The sequence below is a fragment of the Mirounga angustirostris genome, unplaced genomic scaffold, assembly GCF_029215605.1.
Source record: "Mirounga angustirostris isolate CCGP_5_RB_7025 unplaced genomic scaffold, mMirAng1.0.hap1 SCAF_13, whole genome shotgun sequence".
In the NCBI taxonomy this organism is placed as follows: Eukaryota; Metazoa; Chordata; class Mammalia; order Carnivora; family Phocidae; genus Mirounga; species Mirounga angustirostris.
Window position 1 is genome coordinate 38,456,643 of NW_026991721.1, and position 18,074 is coordinate 38,474,716.

Below are 18,074 nucleotides of genomic sequence, written 5' to 3' on the forward strand. Positions count from 1 at the left end.
CCCTACACAATTTTACCAATCTACCGGCTATGTAATGTTATATTGATATGCCTTTTATTTTCCTCTCCTTGATTACTAATGAGATTGTCTTTTCATATATTTATAGGCCATGTGAGTTTCTTCTTTTGTGAAATGTTCAAGTCTTTTCCCATTTTTCTACTGGGTTATATATATTTATCTTATTTTTTATTTTTTAAAGATTTATTAATTAGAGAGAGAGAAAGAGCATGAGCAGGAGGGGCTTATTTATTATGCAAGTATTTTTATTCTAAATACTATTCTTTTGTCAATTGTTCATGTTGCAAATATCTTCTCTTAGTTTATGGCTTTCTCTTCACTCTTTTACAGGGTCTTTTTATGAACACAAATTCTAGCTTTATATTCTTTCTTTTATTGTTAGTGCTTTTTGTGTCTTTGTGTTTAAGAAATTCTTCCCTAAAAAAAAGAAAGAAAAAGAAAAGAAATTCTTCCCTACCTGAGATGCCTGGGTGGCACAGTCAGTTAAGTGGCTGACTCTTGGTTTCAGCTCAGATGGTGATCTAAGGGTCGTGAGACTGAGCCCCGCGCTGGGCTCCCTGCTCAAGGTGGAGTCTGCTTAAGACTCCCTGTGCTCCTCCCCTGCTCATTCTCTCTCTCTCAAATTAACAAATAATTTTTTTAAAAAAAAGAAATTCTTCCCTACCCTGAGGTCATAAAGATATTCTATATTATCTTCTCAATAGAAGATTTGAAGTTTTACCTTTCACATTTTGGCCTTTAACAAACCTGGAATTAATTTGTATGTGTGTTATCAGATAAGGGTTCAATTTTACTTCTTTCCATAAAAATAACCATTTCCATAACAAAAAAATTTTGTAAGTCCATACATTTCCCATTGATCTACAATATGATCAGTGTTATATAATAATCTTTTGTTTGTCTCTGCACTTAATTTGTGTAGTTTTATAAAGTCTTGGTATCTGGTAAAGCCAAGTTCTCACCACCTTGTTCTTTTTTTTTTTTTCAAGAGTATCTTGTTAAGGGGGCGCCTGGGTGGCTCAGTCGGTTAAGCGTCTGCCTTCGGCTCAGGTCATGATCCCGAAGTCCTAGGATCGAGTCCCATGTGGAGCTCCTTGCTCAGCAGGAAGCCTGCTTCTCCCTCTGCCCCTCCCCCTGCTCGTGCTTTCTCTCTCTCTCAAATAAACAAAATATTTTTTAAAAAATAATATTTTGTTGACTGGGCAGCCCAGGCCATCACCATGGTGAAGCTGAGCAAAGAGGCCAAGCAAACAGAGGCTGCAGAATCTCTTCAAGGATGGCCAATATGCCATCCACCGGGACTTTAGTCCTCTCATGATTTACCAGGGATTTTAGAGGTGTGCCTGAACCAACTGTTTTGAACCTACTTTGGGAATAAAGGACTATTTGGTTATCTGGATTTGGAAGCAATCAATAGGCAGGAACAACATGAAAGGCACACACGCTAGCTGGGATAAGAGATGGGACATCACTCAGACATTCAATCGTTGGGGGGAACAGGCTTCTTACCACACAGATGCATCTGTGGCAGAGTGGAACCTCTACTGAATTATTGATGATAGACTGTATCAAAATAAGTGTTTTTAATAATCTTATAAAAAATGTCTATTCTTGGACCTTTGAATTTCTAAATGAATTTTAGAATGAATTTAGTGTGTAACAACAAAGAACTTTTTGAGCTTTTGACTACGGTTGCATATCATCTATAATCATGAAGAATGGACATCTTACAATAGAGACTTACATGAGACTTCTATATGCAAGGTCTATTTATTTATGTATTTAATATTATTCAATGAGGTTGTATCCTTTTCTGAATAAAAGTTCTATAGATATCTTGTTAGATTTATTCCCACATACTTCCTATTTTTGATAATGTAAATAATAGCTTTAAATTCTTTTGCTTGTTTTTGACATATATAAGTACAATGAATTTTTTATTAATAACTTTATGTCAGGTGCCTGGGTGGCTCAGTTGGTTAAGCGACTGCCTTTGGCTCAGATCATGATCCTGGAGTCCCGGGATTGAGTCCCGTATCGGGCTCTCTGCTCAGCAGGGAGTTTGCTTCTCCCTCTCCCACTCCCCCCTCTTGTGCTCTCTCTCTCTCTCATTCTCTCTCTCAAATAAATAAAAAAAATAAAAAATAAAAAATAAAAAATAAAAAAAAATAACTATGTCCAGCATCCTCACTAAACTCTTAGCTCTATATGTTGTCTCTTTTCTTGTTTTTTTCCTTTACCTTCTTTTTAATTCACCAGGTACGTTTTTCTAATTTTACTTCTTCCCCTTTGCTAATTTAGAGGTTACACTGTTTCTATTCTTTTAAAGGTTGTTATAGAAGTTACAATATGCATATTTAAGTTATCAAAGTCCAAAGATAATCATCACCTTTCCATCTTTCCTAATGACTGAGGAACTCAGAACACTATTTCATTCCCCACTATCACATTTCACACCCAGATTTATATGCTATATTTTTAAATTTTTTAATCCCACAAGACATTATATAGTCTTATACAATTTATATTTATTTAGATTTGTCCTCATTTTTACCATTTTCTGTGCTCTTCATACTTTTTTTGCATCTCAGACCTTGTATCTAAGATCACTTTTCTTTTGCCTTATGTATTTTTGTATTTGTATTTTAATTATTTTTAATTTTTAATTTTTTAAAAGATTTTATTTATTTGACAGAGACAGAGAGAGAGCACAAATAGGCAGAGAGGCAGGCAGAGGGAGAGGGAGAAGCAGGCTCCCCGATGAGCAGGAAGCCCAATGCGAGACTCGATCCCAGGACCCTGGGATCATGACCTGAGCCGAAGGCAGATGCTTAACCCACTGAGCCACGAGGCACCTCTTAATTTTTAATTTTTAAAAATTTTTATTTAAGCTCAATTTAATTAACATATACTGTGTTATGAGTTTCAGAGGTAGAATCCAATGACTCATCAGTTGCATACAACACCCAGTGCTCATTACTTCAAGTGCCCTCTTTTATGCCCATCACCCAATTACCCCATCCCCCCACCCACCTCCCCTCCAGCAATCCTCAGTTTGTTTTCCACAGTTACAAGTCTCTTATGATTTGCCTCCCTCTCTGTTTTCATCTTATTTTATTTTTCCTTCCTTTCCCCTATGTTCATCTGTTTTGTTTCTTAAATCCCACATATGAGTAAAATCATATGGTATTTGTTTTTCTTTGATTGACTTATTTTGCTTAGCATAATACCCTCTAGTTCCATCTACATCATTGCAAATGACAAAATTCCATTCTTTTTGATGGCTGAGTAATATTCCTATATATATCCTATGTATATAGGAGATACATATATATATATATCACATCTTCTTTATCCACTCATCTGTCAATGGACATTTGGGCTTTTCCATATTTTGGCTTTGCATTTTTATTAGTGAGGGTCTGATGGTAACTTAGTCTGTCTGAAAATATCTGTATTTATAACCTTATTCTTTTTTTTTTTTTTTAAGATTTTTTTTTTTTTTTTTTTTTTTTATTCATGAGAGACAGAGCGAGAAAGGCAGAGGGAGAAGCAGGCTCCCAAGGAGCAGGGAGCCCGATGTGGGACTCGATCCCAGGACCCTGAGATCATGACCTGAGCCGAAGGCAGACGCTTAACCATCTGAGCCACCCAGGCGCCCTATAACCTTATTCTTGAAAGATATTTTTGCTGGATAGAGATTCTGGATTGACATTTACTCTCTCTCAGCACAATAAAGATATCATTTCATTGTATTCTGGTTTCAGGGTGTTGTTAATAATAAGTCAGTTACTCTTTCCTTTTTCTATAATTTGTCTAGTGACAACTTTTTCTTCTCTTTGCCTTTAGTGTTCTCTGATTTCACAAGAATGTGTCTAGATAGGGATTTTGTATTTATCCTTGAGATTATTTGGCTTGAGTGTGTGGGTTATTTTTCATTAGTTTTCAAAAATGCTCAATTATAAATCTTCAAATATTTCCTCTTCCCCATTCACTTTTCTAATTAGATGTACATGACATTTTATCACTTTATCCTCTATGATTCTTAGCCTGTCCTATTTTCTACTTCTTGCTATCTTCTTTGTAATTGCCTTAGATTCATCATTTCTCTCTTCAAGATGTCTGCTCTATTATTACATCCATTAATTGAGTTTTTTATTTCATTCTATTTCATTATTTAGAAGTTATATTTGGCTATTTTACTTTTCTTTTTTTAAGATTTTATTTATTTATTTATTTGAGAGAGAGAGAGGAGAGAGTTGGGGGGAGGGGCAGAGGGAGAGAATCTCAAGCAGATTCTGCACTGAGCACAGAGCCCAAACACAGGGCTCAATCCCATGACCCTGAGATCATGACCTGAGCTGAAATCAAGGGTTGGATGCTTAAATGACTGAGCCACCCAGGCACCCCTATATTTGGCTATTTTAAAAATATGGTTTTTTTAAAATAATTTCCTGTCTCGTACTGATATTTTCAAGTTTGTCCTTTATTTCTTTAAGTGGAATAATTATAGTTAATTTCTAACTTGTGTTTCATAATTTCAACATCTGAAATCTATGGTGGCCTTTTCTGTTATCTCTGCTGGTTCTTGCTTATGCATTTTCTTGGTAGATTTAATTATTCCTACTATGAGATGTTCATTTTTTTGGAATTTTATTTGTGGAACTTCTTTGAGGCCTAAAATAAAGTGGGTTTCTTCCAGAGACTATCTTAAGCCTTTTTTTTTTAAGATGTATTTATTTATTTGAGAGAGAGAGAGAGAGAAAGTGGGGGGAGGGGCAGAGGGAGAGAACCTTCAAGCAGACTCCCCACTGAACGCCGAGCCTGACGTGAGGCTTGATCCACTGACCCATGAGATCCTGACCTGAGCAGAAACCAAGAGTCAGACACTTAACCAACTAAACCACCCAGGTGCCCCAAAACTATCTTAAGTCTTAAGACTGCTTGAGATTTTTTTGTAATTCATATAAGGGCCAGCTTGTGGCTACAAATTCTTGGCCACCATTTCCCTCCTTTACTCAAGCAGCTGAGACGCTTGATTTTACTGTCAGTCCCCAGAGGTAGGGAGAAACAAATTGCTTCTAGGTCATCCTTATGTTAAGGAATTGGCAAGTGAGGGCCAGTAAGCCAGATCCGGCCCATCACCTGTTTTAGTAAATAAAATCTCATTGGAACATAGCCACACCCATTCACATATTGTTGATCACTGCTTTAGAATTACAACAACAGAGTTGAGTAGCTTTGACAGAGACCATATAGCCCACAAAGCCTAAAATATTTACCATCTGATCCTTTACAAAAAAGAGTTTACTAACCCCTGGTGTAGTCCATTGGGGTTCCAGCTTTATGGAGTTAACTCCTATAGAACTCCCCAAATTAAGCTGTCTCCAGTCTCCTAAATCCTGTGAGGCAGTGGAAACCAAAACTGAAGTTCACTAAGTTTGACTAATACTAGCTAATGAAAACTAGCTACAATGCTCTGCTTAACTCTCTAGTTTCCTGACTACATTCAATGCCTATTCTGAAAATGTCTTTATTAAGAGCATATCAATTATTTAAGGATTGATAACTTCTTTCTTTCATATTTTATGTAGGAGTTTTGTTATTTACAGCAAAAAGATTGGTCCAGGTATTTATTCTGCCACATTCCTAGAAAGTAAAGGCTGAATGATTTTTAAAAGTATTTTAATACAGTAGGAGCTCTTTTAACCTGACTCCACTGAACTGACTCAGTAAATTAAATGATATAAAACATAATGATATCTAAGGCAACTGAATACTCTCAATTAGTAGACTTTCATATGGGAGGTCTATGTACTTCTGCTCATTGGTTGTTGCATAACAAGAATTAGTCATGTTCATATCCAAATGTATTTATGCCAATTATATCTCATAGTTATATAATATGAGGTAAGTCACTAAAATACAAGTGTAAAAGAAATGCATAGTAAAGATAACCAGTATATTTAGGATTGAGACATGAATAGATGTAACACAGAACATATCAACTAAATTAGTAATGTTTTATTTTTTTTTTTGCTGTGTGTTGGATACATTGACGTTTATTATACTTCAACTCTTTTTCTATGTCAAGCATTTCATAATTAATTTTTTAATAATTGTTTCTTTTTAAAAAAAAATAAATAATTGTTTCTTTTTTAAAGATTTTATTTATTTGAGAGAGAGTCAGAGAGAGCATGAGCAGGGGGAGGGACAGAGGAAGAGGGAGAAGCAGACTCCCCACTGAGTGAGGAGTCCAAAGTGGGACTCAACCCCAGGATCCTGAGATCATGACCTGAGCCGAAGTCAGAAGCTTAACTGACTGAGCTACCCAGGCGCCCCTATTATCCCCCTGCTTGTGCTCTCTCTCTCTCAAATAAATAAATAAAATCTTTTTAAAAAATGATTAAAAAAATAAAAATTAACCTTTTAAACTGTATGTCCTAATGAGAGTGGTGCTATTTTTAATTTTATATTTATGGATACCAGTTTGGTAAAATTCATTACTCTTTTTTAAAGCTCTGAAAAGAACTCTTTAAAATTAACCTAGGGACACCTGGGTGGCTCAGTTGTTAGGCGTCTGCCTTTGGTTCGGGTCATGATCCCAGAGTCTTGGAATGGAGCCCCACGTCGGGCTCCCTGTTCAGCGGGAGGCCTGCTTCTCCCTCTCCCACTTCCCCTGCTTGTGTTCCCTCTCTCACTATGTCTCTTTCTGTCAAATAAATAAATAAAATCTTTTTATAATAATTAACTAATTAATTAAAATTAACCTTTTCCAGAGGTAATCTTTGAAGTATTAAAGAAAAGACTGCCATGCTGAAGATCCATCGTTTCTCCCTTCAGTTTGTCCACTGCAACATCAACGAGGGCAAGTTCATCCGCCAAATCCTAAAATACATGAAAGTTTTGAATAACATGTACTGAAGAATGTTCCTATTTCAGTTTTAGAAAAATGAGAAAAATTCATGTATGGCTACTTTATAATCAAAGTATAGTGATATTTTAATAGAAAAAATAATATAAAAGTGATAGTTGGTGAATGTGCCTAGAGTGACCAGAAGTCAAGGTAAGCAACAGAATGTAGCAAAAATTACTAATTGCTTCGCCTTCATATAATTGTTCGATTTTTTAGAAGTGGCTTTTTTTCTACTTCAGATAATAATTTAAAAATGATGAAAAGCTACTAAGTTCTTTCAAAGTATTTTATTACATTTAACCCTTATGCCTAATTTCTGAATTGGCTGAAGTTGTTTTTGATATGCATCCTTGTGGCCAAAATAGAAAGGTGGCCCTCTGTGGGAACCCATTTCAGGCACAGTACATTTAACATTGGATCTCCAACCTAGGGGTAGATGGGCATATAACCAGACCATAGCTCCCAGTCAGCGACACAATCATGAGGGTAAACAACGGATACACTTAACAACCATTCTGTTTTTTACTTTCAGTACCATATTCAATAAATTTCATGAGATATTCAACACTTGATTATAAAATAAGCTTTGTGTTTCATGGTTTTGCCCAACTGTAAGCTAATGTAGTTCTGAGCATGTTTAAGGTAGGCTAGGCTATGCTATGATTAAATACATTTATTATTAAATACATTAATAATTATATCTTAAATACATTTTCAACTTAGGACATTTTCAACTTATGATGAGTTTATTGAGATGTAACATCATCATAAATCCAGGAAGATCTGTATAGTCTCTTTTTTACTTACTCTAATTTGAATTGAGTTTACCAAATGAAACAGAATACAGAAGGAGTATATAGAAGGAGTGTTTTCCCTCAGATTCCAGTGGCCAGATTCTAAAGATAAGAAGTAAGGGAAAAGGATCAAAGTCCCTATTTGCTACTTTTTCTCAGATCAGATACCATCTGACCTTTCTGGAAAACTGTAGATTCTAAAATGTACTAAATTATGTGTTATACATCAGGAATATGAGGAAGATAAGGAGTTTCACCCAGAAGGATCACATATCACTTCTAAGCTAACTGATAAGAAAACCAGATCATGTTTATGGATCCATTTCTATATTAGTCTATGTATCTGTCTGGGTCTGGACAGGAAAACAGAAACCACTCTAAGCATTTCAAAAGAAGGTATTTAATACAGGGAACTGGTTAGACAGCTGCTGGAGGGCTGAAACGACAAAAAGGGAACATGTGAGGTAACCCAGAGACAGAAATCACAGTTTAAAGCCACTACCCCTAAGACTGAGGGAACAAAGAGAGACACTAAAGGAGGTGCTGATGGAGCCAGGCTCAGGCCTCTGTAAGAAGCAAAACCTGGCTGCTACTGATACCACTGAAGGGGCAAAATGAGGCTGGGAGCTCCAAAAGAAACTGGAAGCTAGAACCAACAGCTACCACTGAAGCAAAGGGCTGCAGCTGAGATGAAAGTGACCAAAACAAGCAAACAGAAAGGAGATCATTTCTCCACTCCTGCATTCCAACTTCCCTCTAGTGCTTCCTATTCGCAGAACCTAACAAGATGCCAACTGGTAAAGGAGAAAAAGATTATGCAGAGATCGAGCACCAGCACCACAGAATAGAGAAAGTTGGATTTGAAGCTGAATGATAGTAATAGCCAACACAGCCTGCTTTTTAAATTATATTTCCAACTTGAATTATGTCTCTTCTTTTTTTGTTAAAGATTTTATTTATTTATTTATTCATGAGAGATAGAGGCAGAGGGAGAAGCAGGCTCCCCACAGAGTAGAGAGCCCGATGTCGGACTTGATCCCAGGACCCTGGGATCATGACCTGAGCCGAAGGCAGACACTTAACCGACTGAGCCACCCAGGTGTCCCAGATTATATCTCTTCTTAACAAGTTACCAGACAATTCTCTTTTCAAGGGAATCTTCCCAGCTCTGTCTTTTTTTTTTTTTTTAAGATTGTATTTATTTGACAAAGAGAGAGAGCATAAGCAGGGTGGATGGCAGGCTGAGGGAGAGAGAGAAGCAGCTCCGTGCTGAACAGAGAGCCCGATGTGTGACTTGATCCCCGGACCCAGGGATCATGACCCGAGCCAAAGGCAGATGTTCAATGGCCTGAGCCACCCACGCATCCCCCAGCTCTGTTTGTCTTGACTGCCAAAGACAGAATTCAAATAATCCCAGAAGTTCTTGTTTTCTAAGAATTAACTATATCTATGAGTCATTTCTCAAAAAGAATTCCAAATAGAGAGCCTGCGTTTATTTAACCTGCCAGAATCTTTTAAGAATAGTTATGAGCGGGGTGCTTAGTTGGCACAGTCAGTTAAGCATCTGACTCTTGGTTTTGGCCCAGGTCGTGATCTCAGGGTCATGGGATCATGCCCCGCATTGGGCTTCATGTTCAGCATGGAGTTTGCTTAAGACTCTCTCTCCCTCTCCTTCTGCCCCTCCACCCCACTTTCTCTGTCTCTCAAACAAACAAACAAACAAACAAACAAACAAATAAATAAATAAATCTTAAAAAAAAAAAAAAGAATAGTTATGATTATTCCAGGATCTCTTCTCCAGGGAGTTCTAGAATAACCAAAGTAAGGTAAGAGTAAAGTTAAAAGAGAATTAAAATTAATCTAAGGAAGACTGCTAGGACCACTATATTCTGTACAGCAGAAGGAAGTAGGACATACTGCTATGCTTTAAAGTCCACCTTTCACTGATATATGCAGGTGTTATAGTACTTATTAGAGCCTATATGTTCCTTGAAGTCAGTAAACTATATAAATATGCACATTTTAATATCCTTCATCACTTTCCATTTATCCCACAATGCACATCTATAGGAACTGGGTATTTACCAGTATACTAAGGATTCTAGTAGGAAATAAATGGGCTCCAACAACTGACCTTCTCTCACAACTGGAATTCTGAAATTTCATGATAATATGCCTTGGAGGAAGCTTTTTTTTGATTCATTGTGCTGAGCACTCAATAAATTCTTTAAGATTTTATTTTTAAGTAATCTCCACACCCAATGTGGGGTTCAAACTCACAGCCCCAAGATCAAGAGTCACATACTCCACTGACTGAGCCAGCCAGGTGCCCCCTTCAATAAATTCTTTTTTTTCCCCAATAAATTCTTTATATCTGCAAACTCACATCCTTCAGTTTTAGACTTTTTCTTTTATCTCTTGAATAATTTTCTTCTCTTTCTTTTTTCTTACTGAAATGTCAATGAGTAATGGGATCTCCTGATTGGTCCTCTAATTTCATTTCTTTTCTATATTTCATCTTTGACAATCTGCTTTCTAGCAGCCCAATGGAAGTCAAAGGGTTTCTGCTTCACCATCCAACTTGTAGACCTTCAACTAATCCTACTGCTTTCAATAAGATGCCTGTCTTTACTGTCCTTAATGTCTTGAGTGCAGAACCTGCCTGATTCAATTTCTCCAAAGAATATACTCCTTCCCCTTGCCTGCTGAGATGTGAGAGGTGGTTTCTTGGTTGAGTAAGGTACAGAAGAGAATCTGGTGTTTTTCCTTCTGATCATATAAACTTTGAACCAATTCTCCTGTGTTTGTCCCATCTCTTACCACCACTTTGTGAGGCATTGGTACTTCTAATTGCTGAGCCTTTCTTGGGGTTCTGGAATTTAACTGGCTTTGCTTCTTCTCACCTTCCTCTGCCAGTTTAAAAAAAAAAAATTATCTAAATAGTATAGTAAAGCTTTTCAGAACACAACAGGATCTATGTCCAGTTGCCAAGGTTTGAATCCTAACCCCTTCACCTATATTAGCCACTTGACCATGGGCAAGTTACTTAATATCTATGCTTCACTATTCTCATTTATAAATGGAGATGATAATGTACCTATCTCCCAAGGTTGTTATAAAGATTAAATAATACCTTTAAAACATTTTAAAAAGCAAAAGGCTTGGGTTTTTTGTTTGTTTTTTGTTTTAGATTTTATTTGAGAGAGAGATAGTGAGAGAGAGCACGGGCAGGGGGAGGGGCAAAGGGAGAGGGAGAAGCAGACTCCCCAGTGAGCAGGGAGCCCGATGTGGGGCTCAATCCCAGGACCCTGAGATCATGACCTGAGCCGAAAGCAGATACCTAACCAACTGAGCCAGCCAGGTGCCCCGAGAAGCAAAAGCCTTGTACACTGAAAACTACAAATGTTGCTGAAACAAATTAAAGAAGATACAAATAAGTGGAAAGACATCACATGATCATGGATTGAAATACTTAATATTGTTAAGATGTCAACATACCCAAAACCCTCTACAGATTTAATGCAAACCCCTATGAAATCCCAATGACATTTTTTAAAGAAATAGAACAAAATCCATTCTAAAGAATCTTAAAGGACTCCAAATGGACAAAACAATCTTGGAAAAGAATAAATTTGGACGTCTCATGCTTCCTGAATTCAAAACTTCTAAGTTTTCTTAATAGCATGGTATTGGCATAAAGACATATAGACCAATGGAACAGAGAGCCCAGAAATAAACTCTCACATATATGGTTAAATAATTTTTGACAGGAGTGCCAAGGCCATTCAATGGGGGAAAAGAGAGTCTTTTCAACAAATCCAACTGGAATAAGTGGATATTTACAAGCAAAAGAACGAAGTTGGACCTATACCTTACACCATATACATAATTAAAAATGGATCAAAGACCTAAGTGTAAGACCTAAAACTATATAAAACTCTTAGGAGAAAATATAAGGGAAAAGATTGATGACATTGGACTTGGCAATGATCTTTGGATATGACACCAAAACACATACAACAAAAATAAAAGTAGATAAATTGAGCAGTGTCTGGGTGGCTCAGCTGGTGAAGCATCTGACTCTTGACTTCAGCTCAGGTGATGACCTCAGGGTCATGAGACCGAGCCCCATGTCAGGGTCTGTGCTGGGCATGAAGCCTGCTTAAAATTTTCTCTCTCCCTCTGCCCCTCCCACCCCCCTCCCACTCGCTTGCTCTCTCTCTTAAAAAAAAAAAAATAATAAATTGAATTACATTAAAATTAAAAATGTCTGGGGTGCCTGGGTGGCTCAGTTGGTTAAGCAACTATCTTCTGCTCAGGTCATGATCCTGGAGTCCCGGGATCGAGTGCCGCGTGGGGCTCCCTGCTCAGCGGGGAGTCTGCTTCTCCCTCTGACCCTCTCCCCTCTCATGCTCTCTCTCTCTCTCATTCTCTCTCTCTCAAATAAATAAATAAAATCTTTAAAAAAGTTAAAAATGTCTGTGCATCAAAGAACACAATGAAAAGAAACAGCAGAGTGAAAAGAAAACCACGGAGTGGAGAAAATACTTGAAAATCACAAATTTGGTAAGAGATTGATATCTAGAATATAAAAAGAACTCCTACAAGTCAACAACAAATAACCCGATTTAAAAACAGGCAAAGGAGATGTAGGATCTAGTTACAATGTAGCTATAAAGTGCTACCTTGTCTTTGCCCCCTGCTCAAAATAAAGCTGTTACCTTTCTAGCCCTGTCCACCATGGTGCTTAGCAGCCAGGGATGCATGGTCTCAGACATGTTTACCAAGTAAAACACTGACTTGAGGGGCGCCTGGGTGGCTCAGTCATTAAGCGTCTGCCTTCGGCTCAGGTCATGATCCCATCCTGGGATCGAGCCCCGCATCAGGCTCCCTGCTCAGCAGGGAGTCTACTTCTCCCTCTCCCACTCCCCCTGCTTGTGTTCCCTCTCTCGCTGTGTCTCTGTCAAATAAATAAATAAAATCTTTAAATAAAAATAAAAATAAAAAAATAAAAATAAAAACAGGCAAAGGAGTGGCATCTGGGTGGTTCAGTCGCTTAAGTGCCCGACTCTTGATTTCAGCTCAGATCGTGATCTCAAGGTCCTGGGGTCAAGCCCTGCACTGGGCTCTGCACTCAGCGAGGAGTCTGCTTGAGATTCTTTCTCTCCCTCTCTCTCTCTGCTCCTCCCCACCTCCACCACCCCTCCCTTCACTCTCCCTCTATCTAAAAGTAAATAAAATCTTAAAAAAAAAAAAAAATAGATCCTTGGGGCGCCTGGGTGGCTCAGTTGGTTAAGTGGCAGACTCGTGATTTCACCTCAGGTCATGATCTCAGGGTCCTGGGATTGATGACAGGCTTCACGCTCAGCAGGGATTTAGCTTGAAGATTTCTCTCCCTCTCCCTCATCCCCTCCCCCGCTTGCATGCGCTCCCTCTCTAAAATAAATAAATCTTTTAAAAATAAATAAAGGGGCGCCTGGGTGGCTCAGTGGTTAAGCCTCTGTCTTCGGTTCAGGTCATGATCCCAGGGCCCTGAGATTGAGCCTCACATTGGGCTCCCTGCTCAGCGGGGAATCTGCTTCTTCCTTTCCCTCTGCCCCTCCCCCCCCACTCATGCTTGCTCTCTCTCTCTCGTGTTCTCTCTCTCGCAAATAAAGTCTTTTTAAATTAATTAAAATTAAAAAAAGTTTCTATCTCTCTCACCCTCTCCCCTCTCCACCCCCACATATGTGCTCTATCTCTCTAAATATATATATATATGCAAAGGATTTGAACAGACAATTCTCCAAAGAAGATATACAAATTGCCAACAGGCACATGAAAAGATGCTGTACAAACAGAAAAGAAAATTAAAGGACTTCCATTATTTTATCAAATTTGGTACTTTTTGTTTTATAATGGGCATGTAATACTTTAACAAAAAAAATTTAAGGTTTTTTATTAAGTAATCTCTATACCCATGTGGGACTGAACTCACAACCTTGAGATCAAAAGTCCCACACTTCTCTGAACCAGCCAGGTGCCCCTAAAAAATTCTTTTTAAGTATAAGTTTCTGGGAAGTATGACTCTCACCCATTACTCTTCCAGGAAGGCAAGGTATGGGATCGTTTAAACAGAATAGTAACAAGACAATGCAATCAATGTGTCTCCTATGAATCAGTTCAAATAGTCTAGCAATACCGGACACATGGTAAACTCCAAATAAACGTTTCTTAAATTATGTCAAAATCAGATATCTAAGTGAACACATATTTGCTCTCAGAAGATTAGCCCTACAACCCTGAACTCATCAACATCTACAAGACCTAAAAGTTCTTGATTTTCAGCCACAGGATAGGCTTCTTACTTACCTTCAACAAGATACAAATAGCACAAGCCATGCCTACAGCACCAGTTCCAACAATGGTGATCTTATTCTGGGAGATTTTATCTTCCTCAATTAGATTCTCAATAAGCTTCTCCTTGATAGTTGACATTTTGAGAACCTGAAAGGGATGATGAAATTTCAGTGGAATCAAATTCCCTAAACTGATCACTCTCATAGGTATCAATGTACTAACCACACTGAACATCTAAGGACTTACCTATTGAGTCTGCAGAATGTTGGAGCCGAGTGTGGTGGGAAAGCGAAAAAAGGGGTGTGGAGAGGCAGAGAAGAACCAGTCTACCTAGGGGCTGGGGCCCCAATAGGCTTTTTTAGTTCTCCCTGCCCTCAAGCCATCATTTCCACCCCAGTGCTACACACGCACAAATGCTCTGGCGCAATTTAGTACAGACAGCCGGAACACGCAACGCACTGCCTTTAAGGAAGATTAAAAAAAAAAAAAAAGTTACACCAAAAGGAAACCACTAACGGCAGTTGAGGTGCGAAGCCCTGCGACAGTTACTCTCTGGGCCCCCAACGCAAGAACGCTCCCACGCACGACTCTTTCGCCAGGACGCAAGCTCCGCCCACCGCTGGCCCAGGCGCAGGCGCATTGGCAGGCAGTTAACGCCCTCTCGTGGGGGGGGGGGCGTTTCTGAGTGTGTGCCGTGGCGTTCTCCGTGACCCTGTGACGAGTTCTAGACAATCTTTATGAGTGTGCAGAAGAGGGATTTGGGGAGTATAGTTTCATTTCCCTCAGCCGGCCTAGGCCTGGGACTGATTTTAGTGCTGAATTTTTGGAAACCCTCATGACTATAGGCTGGTGAGGGCCAGGCTCCAGGCTCTAGTAGGAAAAAGCTCTCCTGAGAGCACCTCCTAGTCTTAGGGCGATGCCATCTTAAGACGGCGTCTGCGGAGATAGCTTCCAAATTGCTTCCAGATGACTTGGCTCTTTCTGAGGGCATGCTGAAGGGACCTGAGCCCCAAAGATGAAGAATTTAAGTAAAGGGTGGGCTTGGGATTGACCAACCTGAGTGTGAGGAACGTACTTTTCAATGTACTTACCATCTACACATTTATTTGCAGGAATTTAAAACATTATTATTGAGCTCTGTAACTTCAGGATGGAGTGCTGAAATAAAGATTGAATTAGGGACACCTGGGTGGCTCAGTTGGTTAAGCCTCTGCCTCCGATTCAGGTCATGATCTCAGGGTCCTGGGATCAAGTCCCGCATCGGGCTCCTTGCTCAGCAGGAAGCCTGCTTCTCCCTCTGCCTGCTGCTCCCCCTGCTTGTGTTCTCGCTCTCATAAATAAATAAATAAAATCTTTAAAAAATAAAGACTGAATTAAAGTAGTAATGAAAAGGAAAGGCCACATCTAGTTTTCTAAGGGTGGTTTTAGTTTATACCAAGAGTTTATAACCCACAGAAGGGGGCACAACCTCCTCAGTCATCTTTTGTTGAGTATTTGCATTTGAATCCTTTTCCATTTTGTTTCAAAGTCTGTGGTTTGTTTTTAATGTAGTTCACACCATGCAGTCACCCTGCTTAAAACCCGACCATGGATTTGCATTACACTTAACCGATTTTTTAAAATTAATTTTTTTATTAATCTCAGAAGTAGAATTTAGTGATTCATCAGGAAAGTAACTAATTTTTAGCACAACCTGAAAGACATTCATGATTTGGCCTCATTCTAGCCCTCCAATTTCATCTCAAGACACTCTCACCTCACTCCCCTCAAGCTTCTCAACAGCTTTTACTTGGCTCAGGACTTTTTGCTGTTCCCTATTTCTAGAAAGTTCTCCAACCATTCTCAAAGTTGATTCCTTATTTTCAGTCTTGGGCATAAACGACACTTCCTCTAGCTTTCCTTGACCAATGTCAATTACCACCACCTCCTCACATCTCTCCTATTTCTCTTATGGCACTTTCCACAAACTATCAGCCCCAAGAAATAGGTTACCTATAGCAGACAGGAGCAACAGCCACTGTTGGTCCTATACTATCACTTGCTTGTATGCTTACTTCCACAGTAACTCTGGTACTTGCACCTCATTTACCACTCAGTTGAGAGGTCAGCACTGCTGGCCAGGATGACCAACAGGCCTCTGGTGGCAGAAGGAGATGTCATCTTAGTAGTGACCAAACTCTTGATTTAGGTGAAGAAAAAGGCTCCTCATTCGTTTCTACACAAGGTGCAGGGCAGGCCCTTGAAATCCACTGCCTGAGTGGGCTCTCTGGGTGGCTACAATCCAAGCTAACAATCATTTTGCTTGATTGCAGCAATCTAAATACAGGAGGGCCAAGATTTGTACATTCCAACAACTGCCGAAGTGTAGTAGAAACACAGTGAAGAATTCTGAAAGCATGGCTTTGAAGTCCTGATAGTTTTACTTTGGCAACATGGGCTTTAGTGGAAAAGATGTTGATCCATCTACAGGTATATATATGTATGGATATATATATGAGGATAACTATGTTCTGAACATTCCATTTGCTTCCCCCACTAACTGGCAACTTGTGTAAAATGGGACTAAGGCATACTAAATCCACTTCCCAAGTTATTAAGACTAAAATGAGATCATATTACATTTAAGAGAATCAGGGCTTCGGGCGCCTAGGTGGCTCAGATGGTTAAGCGTCTGCCTTTGGCTCAGGTCATGATCCCAGGGTCCTGGGATCAAGTCCCACATCGGGCTCCCTGCTCCTTGGGAGCCTGCTTCTCCCTCTGCCTCTCTCTCTCTCTCTGTCTCTCATGAATAAATAAATAAAATCTTAAAAAAAATAAAAGAATCAGGGCTTCTTGCAGAGCTGGCCTATTCTTTGCCTGGGGCAGGAAGATACAAGGTGATCCCGGAACACTTTTTGTGCCAAAAAGTGAGGAAGGTTTACAAGATTAAATCTAAAAAATTCATGGGGAGCCTGGGTGGCTCAGTTGGTTAAGCGACTGCCTTTGGCTCAGGTCATGATCCCGGAGTCCTGGGATCGAGTCCCACATCGGGCTCCTGGCTCGGCCCCTCTGACCCTCTCCCCTCTCATGCTGTTTCTCTCTCACTCGCTCCCTAATAAATAAATAAAATCTTTTTTTAAAAAATCTAAAATTCATTAAAGATTACATTAATAAATCTTTAAGCATTATTTTTCAGTCATGTTGGTATTGGCTAATTTATTTTATCAGATACGAAATTAATAAATGTAAATAAATTTTTAAAAAAGACTTAAGTTGCCTCAAAGTTTACAAGAGGCTATGGCATAAATACAGGTTTCTATTTGGAGTAATTAAAAAGTTCGTAGATAGTGGTGAAGGTTGTATAACTATGCGTTCCACAGAATTAAACTTTAAAACATGCATTTTATGTGTAAATTGTATCTTAAGGCTTTTTAAAAAAAACTATAGAAAAGCAAATCCTATTATACTACTTGTCAAGACTACATAATTTGCAGGGGTGCCTGGATGGCTCAGTCAGTTAAGCCTCCAACTCTCAGTTTTGGCTCAGGTCATGATTGCATGCGTCCTAAGACAGAGCTCTGCAGTTTGGGCTCAAGGGTATCTAGCTGTGTGTCGGCTCCACACTCAGCCAGGAGTCCGCTTGAAGTTTCTCTCCCTCTGTTCCTCATCTCCCTCTCTCAAATAAATCTTAAAATAAGACTACATAGTTCAGTCTTGTCCTTTTACATTTGCCACACACTTGGAAAAAAGCTAATTATTTCTCTTCACTAGCTCTCAGGAAGTAAACTGGTGAAAAAGATGCTGGAGAAGTGATGGCAATAAAGTTGTCCTAGTTAACCTCTAGTAATATTCAGGCCTGGGGGCGCCTGGGTGGCTCAGTCGTTAAGCATCTGCCTTTGGCTCAGGTCATGATCCCAGGGTCCTGGGATCGAGCCCCGCGTCAGGCTCCCTGCTCAGTGGGAAGCCTGCTTCTCCCTCTCCCACTCCCCCTGCTTGTGTTCCCTCTCTCGCTGTCTGTGTCAAATAAA

At 39.2% G+C, this 18,074-nt stretch overlaps 1 protein-coding gene, 1 non-coding gene and 1 pseudogene across 2 annotated transcripts in view; 2 read left to right on the forward strand and 1 right to left on the reverse strand.

Moving 5' to 3' along the window:
* The window catches only part of LOC123857315 (L-lactate dehydrogenase C chain), a 49,502-nt gene extending 31,450 nt beyond the window's left edge, over positions 1–18,052 (reverse strand). The window contains exons 1-3 of the mRNA XM_045894035.2: positions 14,314–18,052; positions 14,080–14,214; positions 6,789–6,906 (exon numbers count right to left, since the gene is read on the reverse strand). Coding sequence (XP_045749991.1) covers positions 6,789–6,906; positions 14,080–14,205 — 244 coding nt within the window. The 5' untranslated portion in view covers positions 14,206–14,214; positions 14,314–18,052. The remainder of the gene's footprint in view (positions 1–6,788; positions 6,907–14,079; positions 14,215–14,313) is intronic.
* LOC123857898 (mitochondrial import receptor subunit TOM7 homolog) lies at positions 1,239–1,396 on the forward strand (annotated as a pseudogene).
* On the forward strand, positions 12,376–12,506 carry LOC123858106 (small nucleolar RNA SNORA63). The gene has a single exon (XR_006794064.1). It is a non-coding gene; the product is annotated as a small nucleolar RNA SNORA63 (small nucleolar RNA).
* Positions 18,053–18,074: the final 22 nt, after the last annotated feature.